Source organism: Apteryx mantelli, chromosome 3 (assembly GCF_036417845.1).
Source record: "Apteryx mantelli isolate bAptMan1 chromosome 3, bAptMan1.hap1, whole genome shotgun sequence".
NCBI classification, from domain to species: domain Eukaryota; kingdom Metazoa; phylum Chordata; class Aves; order Apterygiformes; family Apterygidae; genus Apteryx; species Apteryx mantelli.
Window position 1 is genome coordinate 103856600 of NC_089980.1, and position 13157 is coordinate 103869756.

Genomic DNA, 13157 nt, shown 5'->3' on the forward strand with positions numbered 1-13157 from the left:
ATAGTTGCAATAAAGTAACCAGCAAAACCCTCTTTTAGACTAAAAAAAGGTAAGTTAGGAAGACTCCAGTTCTCTGCTCTTGACCAGATTTGAAGCACCACAAGAAAACATGGAAAAAAAAACAGTATAGAGTAAGCTAGTAAAACCAGCTATTCCATGTCATGGCAGTGTAAGAAGGGAGTAGATACTTAGCCAGTGAAGAGTTCTGTTACCAGGACAGAAGTCTAGAAGCCTTCACACTTGCAGTTTTTGGTGTCTTCCCCCATCCCCGCAAATAGCTCCCCAACTACCTCTCTGTCCTGCTCCACCCATTACCCTACCCTACTGGGTGTATTTCATCGCTGAGTCACTGATTCGTTCCTAAATCAGTTAATACCTTTTTGTTTCTCAAAACTGAGTGCTGGGTTTTGAGGGATGGGGTAGGAAAGTGTTTGAGGGGAGACAGAATACCAAGCTGCTTCCAAGAAAAATAGTAGTTGCCAATAATAACAGCAATCATTTTAAAAAGAAGAATGTGGAAGATTTAAGCTCTCACTTAAGCTTTCTTTGCCAAGAGGCTGGTCAAAAAACCCTCTCAATCGCATCTCCAGACACTTGGGTTCTTTTGCTCTGCGATGCTCTTATAGTACATTTATATTAGCACTTCATTTTGGATTGGGAGATCACTTTTGAAGCAAATCTGATTGTCACCACTTACCAAGCTGCAGTTCACAGTGCAGGACAGCTCCAAAAAGTGAGAATGAGATCACTTCCAGGTGAAACTAAATCAAAAGATGCAGTCCAAGAGCACACCTATTGTGTTCCAACCACTACTGCACGGAGGTAGTGGTTATACCTATATATGTGACTATATATAGTCTTATACAATAAGACCAAGCTAATTCAAAGTAAAATCCCCAACACACACACAGTGTGACATCTTGTCTTCAGTACAAACCGTTTTTGTTCTACAGATTCACTTCTACTGAGCTGCACCCTACTTCTTAAGGTAAACACGGCTTTAGTTCCTTAACAGTAGCTTTCACCTTCTTGTTCAGTTACTAAGTTACTAGCAACATAACCAACTCTTGCAAAACCACATAACTATTTCTTTTCACTTTCAAATGACTTCTGCTAAATCACACTCTCTGGGATTTGCAGCATGATCAGTGTCATTTGTCCTATGTATAATAGAGATTACTAGGAAAGAGAGACCAATGTGTATGGGTGAATGACACAGGAAAAGAAGGTGGGAAGGAAGCTGTAATAAGCTCAAATGTAACTAAAAACTAAATGACAGACACCTCAGGGTTCTTGTACTTAAAACTTTCTGGGGAGGAAAGGCAAGGATTAAATCTGCAGTGGAGAGGAGGAATATCATACACTTGAATCATTTTCATCTTCTAAGGATTGTCAGTCTTCCCATGGCTGTACAAAGGGCACACTATCTCAAAATTTAAAGTTAGTGTTTGTGAACAGCTTAAGAGATTTACTTAAGACTTTATAACAAAGAAAGATCTACAGCCAGTCACCTAGACCATAATTGTCTCTCTACAGCCAGCCTCAGCATTCAGTTTGCTGGGGGGGGGGGGGAGAAGACTTAAATTTTCCTTCCATTCCACAATATCTAGATAAGTATCTTTGATGAACTTTTAATAATAATAATAAAAATTGTTCTTTAAATTTTCAAAAGATCAGTCAGTTATACTTACAATAAATCAGTTACCATTTTCATATCTGTCTGTCCTTAGCTTTTTTTATATTTTCATCGCATATGTTTAAATGCAGTGGTTTCAAAAACTGAAAAATATTGACTGAAGGACTGCTAAGATTCATTTTATGAAAGAAAGCAGAAGTGTATTACTGATAACTTGCTCTGACCTTAAGGAAAGCAAATACCATTAACAATCCTTAATGACTATTAGGATGCAAACTGTCTGCTTTCTTACCTAGAAAAATACCGAGACATAAGGCTACAAAGGAAAAGAATAAAACTCCAATATATAGCAGTAGAGACTAAAAGATTTTCAATTGCATTTTCCTTTTGACATATGCTTATTGCAGCTAAAGAACAATCTTGTCTATACCAAAAAGATTTTTAGAAGAAAAAATAAGGACTAAAAAAGTTAAATCCAAAAGTTATCAAAGACAATCAGATTAGAAGAAAGAACTCCAAAGAAGAACGAGGTAAAACCTAGAAAATGAGAACTTATTTTTGCTCAGTCTTTGTATCGCCTAACATTTCTTATAACAATGCACTTAAAAACAAAATAGAAATGTGCGAACTTTATCAACAAGAAAGAGATGCTGATTCTTTCCATTTTAACTTGAAGTCATACCATAACATAACTTTCAATTTTAGAACTATGAACCCTAAGCCTTTACCATATAAAATCTGATGAAAGGGTACAGTTACTTACGCTTCATTAAGGGGAACAAAAATGAAATCTTTCTCAAAAATGTCAACATGACGTGTCCATGTTTTCACTCGCCCATGTCGTTTTTGTTGTAGTCTGCAAGAAGAAACCCAAACATGATTTGTAGGGTGGCTTATTTTCATTTAAAACATTTCCAGATGTTTTCACATTAGCAGTTTCTGAAGGTTTCCTGAGCATATACTATGTATGTCATAGGTCTGAATGTTTCCTAGAGTTCTGTTAGCATCATTACATTGTCCGTAAGGACTTTATCTCTGTGAGCATCTGTTCTTGTAGCCTTCATTACACTTTGCTCTTGATAATATGGTCTTATCAACAGACTTACGAGAGGTTTGAAGTTTCATGAACGTTTCTTCTCTCTCTCTGATTAAGGCGTTTATAGAAGAATGAACTGAACACATGTATTCTATCAGCATCTTCTTTTTTCAGTTTTTCAAGTACCAAATACCTAATTAGTAAAAACAGCTTATTAAAAAAATTCATAGAAGTGTTAGCTCAAAGCATTCATTGCCCAACTGAGTAAAAAAAGACCCCCACAGTGGTATCTCCCCATCAGATTGCTTCGATAGCCTTTTATTAAACTGAAATAGCTACAACAATATCAAGGCTAAGTAAACACAGATATTTCACTAATAAGTATTAATGCAATACCTGTGCCAGCACTTAAAGATATTAAATATTCTGCTCAAACAACAAGTTGTTCTGCTGCAGCTGTACTTATTTTTGTGTCATGGCATGAAAACATCTTTTCAATGAGTTGGTCACACGCAACTTATCTAGATAAGACTCATCTTTGTAACTGAGCCACTAAATCACTAAAAACTCCTGATGCACTATTTTTTTCCCATCTCCAAAATTTATTTTAATATACTGAAAATTACATACACACAAACACACACACACCCCAGCAGCTACGTAACAGTTTAATATGCTTCTGACATCTGTAGAATCAGAGACACCAGAAGTTTAATTTATAGATTATGCTAATTAAAAAAAAAGAAGCTGTGGGGAACACAAAGATCCTGGACAAATCAAATGAGCTTAAAGAAAAAAGCCATTTTTCTTCTACAGTTAAAAGTCCTCTTCAGATGCGAAGAAATTTTAAAGAACCATTTTCCCTCAATTAAGAACCATGTCACTGTCAAGCAGGATAGAGCATGCACCAAAATTTCTTGCAAAAATGCCATACATAGCTGGAGACCAAGTGTTATCAACTGACCTATAAAGTTTTAATGCAATAAATTTGCAAGACCCACAGGAAAGAACAATAAAGACTAGCTTGAAATAAAACTTACTTTAAATAAAAATCAATAATAACATCATTTAAAAATTCTCCTTCATTCAGGCAATGGAGGTCTTCATTGGTCACAGAAATACCACCTTTAGCAGGAGGTGGTGGATAAACTATCAACCTGAAAAGAAAAATACATTCAGTAATAAATATGAAATGGCAACTCCCCCCACCCAAATTGTTACAGGGCAAAGAATAACATCGTACTTTTCTATGGGACCAATAAATACTGTATGTGGTTCTCCAATTTCTTCATCATCATCAAAATATGGTAACTGTTTATTTCGCTGCTGCATTTTGGACTCAGAAGCAACCTTAAAAACATAAACTCAGTATTAATTTGTATATCGTGTCCAAATTTATTAAAAAAAACTGCAGTAAAGTTTTGTGAAGTCCAGAGGTGTAAGATCTAATGATTTTGAGAAATGCTTCAAGTTTTTTCTTTCTTATTTACTACGCTTATGTCTGTACTTATTTCTAGCAAAACCTCAAAACTTTCAAATTCTTTAAGAAATAGTTTTGATTAAAGAAAGCATTAACTGCATTTAGCTACAACAGCAACTTAATTTCTCTTTTGAAATATTACAATTTTACCAGTAGATGAAATCTGGAATTAATTATGTTCTCTAATTATATTACAAATTTCTCATTCCATTATTCTTTTTAAACCCTAACATTACTTGTGGACAATTGTACACCCTTACATTAAATTAAACACACTACAAAAGTACTGTTAATCTAGAGATTACTTCCCAGAGCCCTGTTACCGCTATGCACCAGTCTGGGAACCTTATATAAAAGGTCTTTTTGTTTGGTTGTTGCTTTTTTTTTTTTTAAGTGAACAGCACACTATCTGTAGTGATATTTGTAATCCAAATAAAATAATGACTTTGCTCTAAAACAAAAACTTAATTACATTTTTTATTTTGTTTTCTCTATGAGAAGGGCTTCCTTTGGAATTGTCTTCCAAGCATTTTGTAAATGCAACCAGTCTGCCATTGGCTTCTTCAAAGGAAATTTTCACAAAGAAGTCAGAAATATTATTTCTAATACCAATGTCAGTAATAATTTTTTCAAATATTGAGTTTGCATGAGGATCAAGGCCAGTTTCAAAAATCAAAATGATGTACTGCTCTTCTTGACCTAAGTAAAAACAGAGAGAAAATTATCCATTTAGAAACAAAATAAAATATGCCTCAACTATGACACTACAGATTTCAAAAAACCTTGGGCCAACACACGTACACACACTACTGACAATGCGTAGAGCACTAATACACACTTATACAGACAGGTTGAAGGATTAACTACCAATCCCTTCTATGCAGAGTTGCATAAAAAGTGCAGTCAACTTTTGCCTTAACTTAGAAATATGAAATATTACATCTAATAATTTTTAAAAGACACACTGAATGCAAGGTCCAAATATATTTCAAAATAACAGCTTCTCTGCATACTGAGACTCCATAATCAGCACCTTTTCTTTTTCTTATTACAGTTCCTACATTCTTGTTTTAATACGCTTGCAGAAATCATGCATTCAGCATAATTTCCTCTCAACACAGGGAAATACCATGCCCTAACTTCTCCTCCCAGGTCAACACTAGAGCAGTTTCATGGAAAAATCAGTGAAGACACATTCATATGTGTAAATATATCAGAAAAGGAGAACTGTATTAAGTATGCAGATGAATTTCCATGATCTCATTGTTTATCAGAAAAATGGCTAGCAAAAAAAGAGATAGAGGCTAAACAAGAAACATACAAGTAACAGTGAATTGAAATGTAGTGTATTTCTGGTTTCATAGTCAACTGATTTTTTTTTATTATTAAATATCTTTCAACCTATTTAGCCCTCCTGAACATCAATGCTGTATTTTATTTAAAAAGATGTCCAGCCTAGTATTCTCCCACTTTTAAACAGATAGGACTGCAAAGGCAAAGAAGAAGAAGAAAAGAAGAAAAGAAAAGGGGAGGGGGGAAGAGAGAGAGAGAGAGAAAGAGAGAAAGATCCAAGAATCAAGACAACATACACACTGAATTAAATCAGAAACAGCTTGTGAGACCCCATGATTCAGCCACATTCATGGTCTGCCCTCTTCCTGGAAGGCCAGACTACAGAAAATTATTGCTTTATGAAAATTGTGCAAATTAAAGTCAATACAAAATATAAACCTAGAGGCCCTCAGCCTTTTGGCTAAATCAGGCCACAAGAATCACTTTTACAAGGATATACCACCCCAACACCGATATGTCGACTCTTTCAGACAGCAATTAAGATTCTCAAAATCGGTGACAGGCTGAAAAAACCCACTAGCTTAACTTGTGGTAGCTAGCAGGTAGGATACAAAACCTAATCTGCTGCTTAGAAACTTAACTGAAAAGGACACTGGAGGAAAAAAAAAAAGATACATTTTTTAGATGGCTCCTTCCAGATTTAGGAAGTAAAATAAGTCCGGTTTGTTTTTCAAGAGCAGATACAGAACTACATACCACACATTCGAAGCCCAAAGTTCTAACAAAACTATTCTTACTGACTCTAGATACATGTTGTTGAGTAAATAATAACTACAAAAAATCCGCAATGGCAATTCCACAGAAGAAACATTTATTTTTCTCCCATCAGATTTCTGTTGCCATGAAATCCTAAGACATTTCTGTTTCTTTGTTCACTGGCAACCAGTTTTTCTCTCTAAAGCAGTACTGAACTGCACAAGGAAAGGAACTTAAAATGTCCACTAATCAAAACCTTCACCTCCTCTTACGGGTGAAGGGATTTCGCCACCTACAAGAGAGAAGCCCTGATTTCTGGCCCTGGCTTTCTGACTGTAACATGGTCGACCCAGCACCTCTCCTTGCAAGGTGAGCATTCGGGGAACAAAATACTGTCTCTCTCTTTCTCATGCTTACTCTTGCTACCCCTCTTAAATCTTGTATTTCTTTCGGCACAGTGGCTTAGATCCAACAGCTTAGCCTACACCTTTACCAGAAGTTGGAGAATGTGAATTGGATTGATTGGCTATCATATAAATACACATCATCTTAAAAAGAAAAAGGGAGAAAGCCCCATCTATACTGAGAGGGATTATTTAGACACCAGGAAATAGGATTCAGCCTGCAAATCCCAAATCCCCCAGCTGGCTACCTCAGAGCTGTAGGGACCCGGACAAGAAGAGTTTCAGACACATACATAATCATTTCTTCTTGGTTATTCTTAACTTGGCAGGCTAATCGGTGTGAATCCTCCCCATTCACTGCATACATACAGAGTTTAGGCATCTAACTGGGTTTTGCGGACTCCATTTTGGGAGCTGGGCACCTATAAGCTACTGCTTACACAGCTATGGATTCAGACCTTCTGCTTAGAAAGCAAATGGCAAATGTGTTATCACAAAGTACTCATAAATATCAAACAGAATAAAGCAGTTGGGCGAAAAACTAGCTCAGAACCATAATTTCAGGGGTCCAAAGGGAAGGGGGGGGGAGAGGGAGGGAATGTGGAAAAGGAAGGATTTCTTCTCCAGCCAAGTTAGGAATCTCTTCCTTTGTTCACCTGTGAAAGAGGAGTCCTGGGGTCTAATCCCCTAATCCCTGCTCCCCCCAGGATTGCTTCTAGCCCCCCCTCCCTTTACTTTTCTAATTGTAATAATCCTTACAGCTCAGGACTTTTCTGGGGTGGTGGAGCGGTTATTAGCACCTTAGTTTGCTTTGGAATTGCACAATTCCAAGATTGTCGAAAGCATTCTTCCTCCTTTTAATGCCATTACAAAGCTTTATGTATGTATTACGCTGAGTACAAGCATAAAGAACCACAAAATTTAACCTGAAGAAAAGCCTATTTAAGGGAAGAGGACTATGCTAATTAAAAAATACAGTGCATTTTAACTTAACAGGCTCACAAGGAAAACTATATTGATATTAAACTTAAAATTAAGATATATTAATACATGTATCTTTTGATACATAAGATACATTTACTTTCCAGTAGGTATTTGTCTATATCACATCACTGCATGCATATGAAACCCCCTCCTGAGTTTCTACTCAAACTGAAGCCTGTAAGTAGAGCAGCCTGGAAAGCAGAGGTAAGTATACCAAAAGCTGTCGTGAAAATTAAGGCCCATATACAAAAGCAAAACAAACAAATTAACTGCTTTCTTTCAGTATAGTAACTAGTGAAAAAATAATACTAAACTGATTAAATACTATAATTAACATAGATTTGGACAAATAGAAAACTACAGCTTTGCCAAGCTGTTCTGCAATGTACTGCCAGTCTGCCTCGGAAGGTGATACTGCCTGGAAAAACACCACACTTGCTCCAGCCAGTGATGCCAGTTTTATTCTTTAGTATGCTCAGTCATGGTCCAAACATTAAAACATCATTTAAGGTATAATAATAGATGAAAACTGATTACTTACTGTCTCCTTTACACTCATACCAGACATTATCTTTACTCATCTTCAGCTGGTCTCTCAGGCTACTACAGGTTGACGGTACCGTTTGTAGAAAAACTACAGGTAATTTTCGGACACTGCACCATTCACATTTGGTAAGTTCTGAAGTTTTCAGGTTAATCTCTCGGATATCACTTTCTGATTCTAGAAAAAAATCATGAAGCTGTATTAAAACCTAGTCAAAACATGCAGAACTCCTTTACAATTTCCCTGTGATTTTAACAAGAAAGAAGTATTTGCTCATTAACTTCAAAGAAGGTTTTTAAAAGTTTGAAATTAACACATATCCAGGAAATGATGTCTGTTAGTATGCTGAAAGAAAAGCTAAGCTCTGCTGTCATCTGTCAGGAAAGCAATCAAACCCAAACTTTATTCTTCTCACTGACTTTAATCTAGTCTTTGTTTCACGGAATAAACAGCATTTCCAGAAACCATGTAAATTTAAATTTGCAACTATTGCTATGACACATTTTAAAATAACCTTGTAAAACATTCTTTGCAGGTTTATCTTTGTCCAAGTTCTTTTAAAAAATTAGCTTAAAATGAAGATGAGAACAAAGACATGCAGAGAAACAATCCAACTGCCTAAGCAAAACAAGGTACTACTCTTAACTTAGTACCAAACTGAAATGTTAAAGTGAAATGCAAAGTGAAATAGTAAATTTTTATCACATCTAACTAAAATTTGGGAGAACACTGCAGACACCAATGCTGAGTATTTTATGGGTTTTAGTGAACTATAAAAATGGAAGGAAAAACAAGGGTAGTCAAAGTCCCTTGAATTTGTTGAAAAGACCTTAAAGTTCAAAGCCAGGAATTACTTCTTGATCAAAGAAATGGTTAATGATAGTCACTCAAAGCTTTAGTTGACGGCAGCCTCCACCATTCTACAGACTAACCATATCCCCTTACATGGGGGACAGAAAATATAGACAGGATGAAAGCAGAAATGGAGCTAACAAAGTCCTTCTAATAAATAAAAATCAGTGCACCAAAGCCTCTTCTCTTCCCCAAAGGGGTGGTGATGCTGCAGGGAACTCCTGAATTGACTAAGACCAGTTGCATGGAGAGATGAGAAAGAAGGAAAGGAAGGATTTCAAGGAGCCCCAGTGTTGTAAAGGAATCCATTCATACACAACTTCCCTAGTTACTATGCCAAGTAGACTTCATATCATTTCAGCGTGTCCCAGTAAATTCTAGCTTTCAGGGTTTTTTTCCCCATAACCACAAAATATACGTAACTTAAGAGTACCATCTTTTGATGAAATAAAAACATCTTTTAGAGTGCTGCTGAAGGAAAGTCTTCCTTGCATCTTAACTTTTTTTGTTTTAAAAAAATAAATCTATCCCAGTCCAGTTACTTAGTTTTAGAGTTCTTCCTAATCAGCAGATACAGAGAGTGTTCAGAGATGTAAAGATATATTCTTGTTACCTCTTAGCCTTCAGCTTGAAAAAACATACTATTTCTTAAGTTAAATTTTAGTAAGTATTTCACGACTAGACAGAAAGTGACCAAAAATCAGTAAAACTGTTATTGCCAAAAAGCTTAAATTGCATCACCCTGAACCTCATTTGCATAAAAGCTATTTAAAAAAAAATATATACCCCATTATTTTCTACTTTCTTATTACTAGTTATTATTGGCGGGGGCTTTTAAAAACAAACAAGCAACCCCCCTCCCTGGCAACCTCCACCCCCACCCTGTTTTCCCTATCCTTATCTTGGCACTTAGCAGCCAATGTCCAGCAGCAGCCCTCCACATCCTCCCTTCACAGAATCACAGAAACGGTTGGGGTGGGAAGGGACCTCTGGAGATCATCTAGCCCAACCCTTCTGCTTGGCAGCTGCTGAATTCAGTCCTGCGCCTGCCAGGAAAGCAGTCTGCTGCTTGGTAGGGACAGGGCAAACACTTGTCCTAAACCAAAGCCTCTGCAGTCTGCGGGCTGCAAACGGTGTCCACCAGAGCCAAAGTAGTTCTCATTTCTTTCAACGTCTCCAACACTCCCCGTCCCACTAGCTGGCAGCTCCTTGGCTCTGGGTCAGGCTGCAGCAATGACATGTTTCATTCAAGCTGACTGCACATTTACTGCTCAGAACAGTAGTTTTCCATCTCATCAGGGAAAGGGTAGCAGAAATAGGCTATATCGATCTAATCAGTCCATTTCCCTGTACTGATTTTCCCTCATCTCCCTAGAGACATACATAGGGGAAAACAAAGCTAGTAACTAAATGAAAAATAATAATAAACAGCTTTCTGAGGCTGGGCCTGCATTACCTCCATCCCTATAGCAAAACGTTGCTTTTCTCTTTTCAAAACCTACACCTTTTTCTTAATTCTTTTCACCTAACTCTTGCTTTCAGAGGCAGCCCACAGCAACTACAACCCTAACTCAAACCTGGGTTCAATCCATTTAACTAAAGCATACAGGTCCTAACTGTGGCGAGGCAGAAGGTCCTTGCCAAAGCGTTGACTGTCTAAAGCAAGTGACTAGTCGGTCTTGGGAGAAAATTCGGAATCCCTGCCATTGTGTTTGCACTGCAATTACGATATTGAATGAGAACTCTCACTTTCGTGTAAAAGGAAGACTATGTCTGCTCTTCGGGTGAAGACCTAAATTATATCCATCCTCTTCTGCCTTAAGACAGGCATTTTATAGTACGTGTCATCATAGACACCTCAATCTGCAAACTCTATTTTCTATAACTTTGACCTAAGATAGACAATAGACCTTACCCATTCAAGGCAAAGTGAGTAGCTTATTATTCTTTAGGAACAGAAAACCTTTTCCTTCCAACACCAGTTGAAAGTTGAAGAAAATTGATGGGGGATGTGGAGAGAATTTTGAGAATTTGATTTTTAATATATGTATGTGTGTGTGCACGCGCATGTGTGTACATGCAAAAAGAAGCTTAAGCCAATACAATATTTCTGTGTTTTACAGCTGTTCGAAGCATTTGCCTTTCTCTGAAAAAGCATGATCATCATGATCAACCTTTAGAAAAAAAACATTTTTGGATGTCATTTTTATTTCAATACTCTTATCTATATTGGAACAAATCATGTTATGATTATGTTGTTAATAACAGTGGAGCTAAATGTGAATACACACATTTTCCTACTGATGTAAAACTCAAAATATTGAAATGGAAAACTGTTATATGTTTCAACAAACGAGTCTCCATTTTTATGTGATTGCAGAATCAACTCCCACGGAAACAATTTCACCAAGTAACTGTTAGGGAAAAAAATTAATAGACATTTTCTACCAATTTTAATAAGCTTTCTAGTGAATTCTTCAATGCATTTTATGCATGAAAATTGGTAGTTTCTCTGTATTATGTTTTATATGCAACAGAACCTTAAATGCTTGACACAGCAAAGGCTATGCTTATCTTCAGAGCTTGCAATAGAGACCTTTTGGCGTATACCAGTGACAAAAAGCAATAGTTATCTTTTACAAATAACATAGTATAAAAGGCAAAATTAAATAGGACCACGTTTTCATGGAAACTTGACTTAAGATTGACAAAAGGCGGCAAACCTCCTCTTTAGGCCCAAAGCAAAACCCTACAGAAGAAAATAAAGGAAATGCAGGAATAGTTGCAAGCTCACCATTTCCTCAACTACGTCATTGTAATTTTGTCAGTAACATGAAATAAACAACCTATAGTGAGAAGCGAGTTCAATTTTGAAGGGAGATCCAGGAATGATACAAGGCATTTATGTGGCTTTACTCTCTTATGCATTTGAAATAAGAGAGCTGATAAAGTGTTTAAAATGTACCATGTTTTACAGGAGGTTGCTCTCGCCTGTTGCTTTTGTTAATCATTTTATTCAAGAGCTCTGCTAAGAATCAGCAGAAAAACCACAGTTCTTCAACTAGGATGAGGGGAAAAATTAATGACCCTTGAGAGCAAGCATGATTAGCAATTTGCTAATTCCTGCTATCCGTGAATTTTCTTTCTGCTAATAGAAACAAGAGATTATGCAAAATTGCTTTGTTTTTTTTAATCTGCAGACAGTTCATGTAAAATTTATATTCTTGATTTCTTTTAAATCTGACTACACATAGCTGGTGCAATTTATTACACAAGAAACAAAACCAGAATCAACATTTCATTATGATACATGTGTAATGCTTTTGACAAAGTTAATTTATACAAGAAATATTTACTAAGGTAAAATGAAAGTAGTACTGACCTTCTTGACTTTCTAGCCGTATTTTGATATAATCTAGGCAAAACTGTGAAAGACAACACAATAATAAGATTTCATATCTTCTCCAAATTAAATTTGACTTAATGTCTTTTGGCATAGTAATTAATAAGTACTTACATAATGAAAATTTTAAAACATAAAAAGCAAAATTTAAGACTAAACAAGGTGTATATATATAAAGTATATACTTTACTATACAGTGTCTCTTTCAGTCATATTAACTGTCAAAACATAAGATTTCCTCTTACATGTACTTTTACTTTTAAAAGGTTTAAAATACCCTGGAAAAAAAAAGTAATTGTAGGAAGAAAAAAAAAAAAACCCTCCAAACTTCAAAAGAGAATGTCACATTACACATGGCCTCTGAAAAGCTGTCAGTATGATTATTCAAGCAAATCAAATAATAGGGTTTTCCAGAGGGTGGAAAGAACAAGTAACAACTTCTTTTTATTCAAGTGGTGGCCCCAGGAAGAAGCATGCATGTTATCTGGCTTACTGCATACCACTAGCATTCAAAGACTCCTTGAAAGTCTCCTGGTAATTTGGAAGGTATCATAAATAAATAAATAACATCTCATACTACAGAACTGAAATTTTTCACCTGCAGAAAAAGACATGGTTCTTCCTCCCACCTATCAGCATTCATTTGTTTGGTAACTGGTGCCTTCAGTTTTCCTAACAGATGCACACTAATCCCTAGGACGCTTCCTCCCACCCCACCCCAAACCTCTGATAAAATGAAGATAGAAATATCACACCTGCAAAACCCTAT

General features: G+C 36.2%; 1 protein-coding gene across 2 annotated transcripts in view; it reads right to left on the minus strand.

Moving 5' to 3' along the window:
• Positions 1-13157, minus strand: part of SENP6 (SUMO specific peptidase 6) — an 84914-nt gene that overhangs the window by 16974 nt on the left and 54783 nt on the right. For both annotated transcript variants that reach the window (XM_067294095.1, XM_013952370.2), the window contains 7 exons: positions 12368-12410; positions 8131-8310; positions 4625-4851; positions 3916-4022; positions 3713-3829; positions 2743-2865; positions 2400-2492 (listed from right to left, as the gene is read on the minus strand). In XM_067294095.1, coding sequence (XP_067150196.1) covers positions 2400-2492; positions 2743-2865; positions 3713-3829; positions 3916-4022; positions 4625-4851; positions 8131-8310; positions 12368-12410 — 890 coding nt within the window. The remainder of the gene's footprint in view (positions 1-2399; positions 2493-2742; positions 2866-3712; positions 3830-3915; positions 4023-4624; positions 4852-8130; positions 8311-12367; positions 12411-13157) is intronic.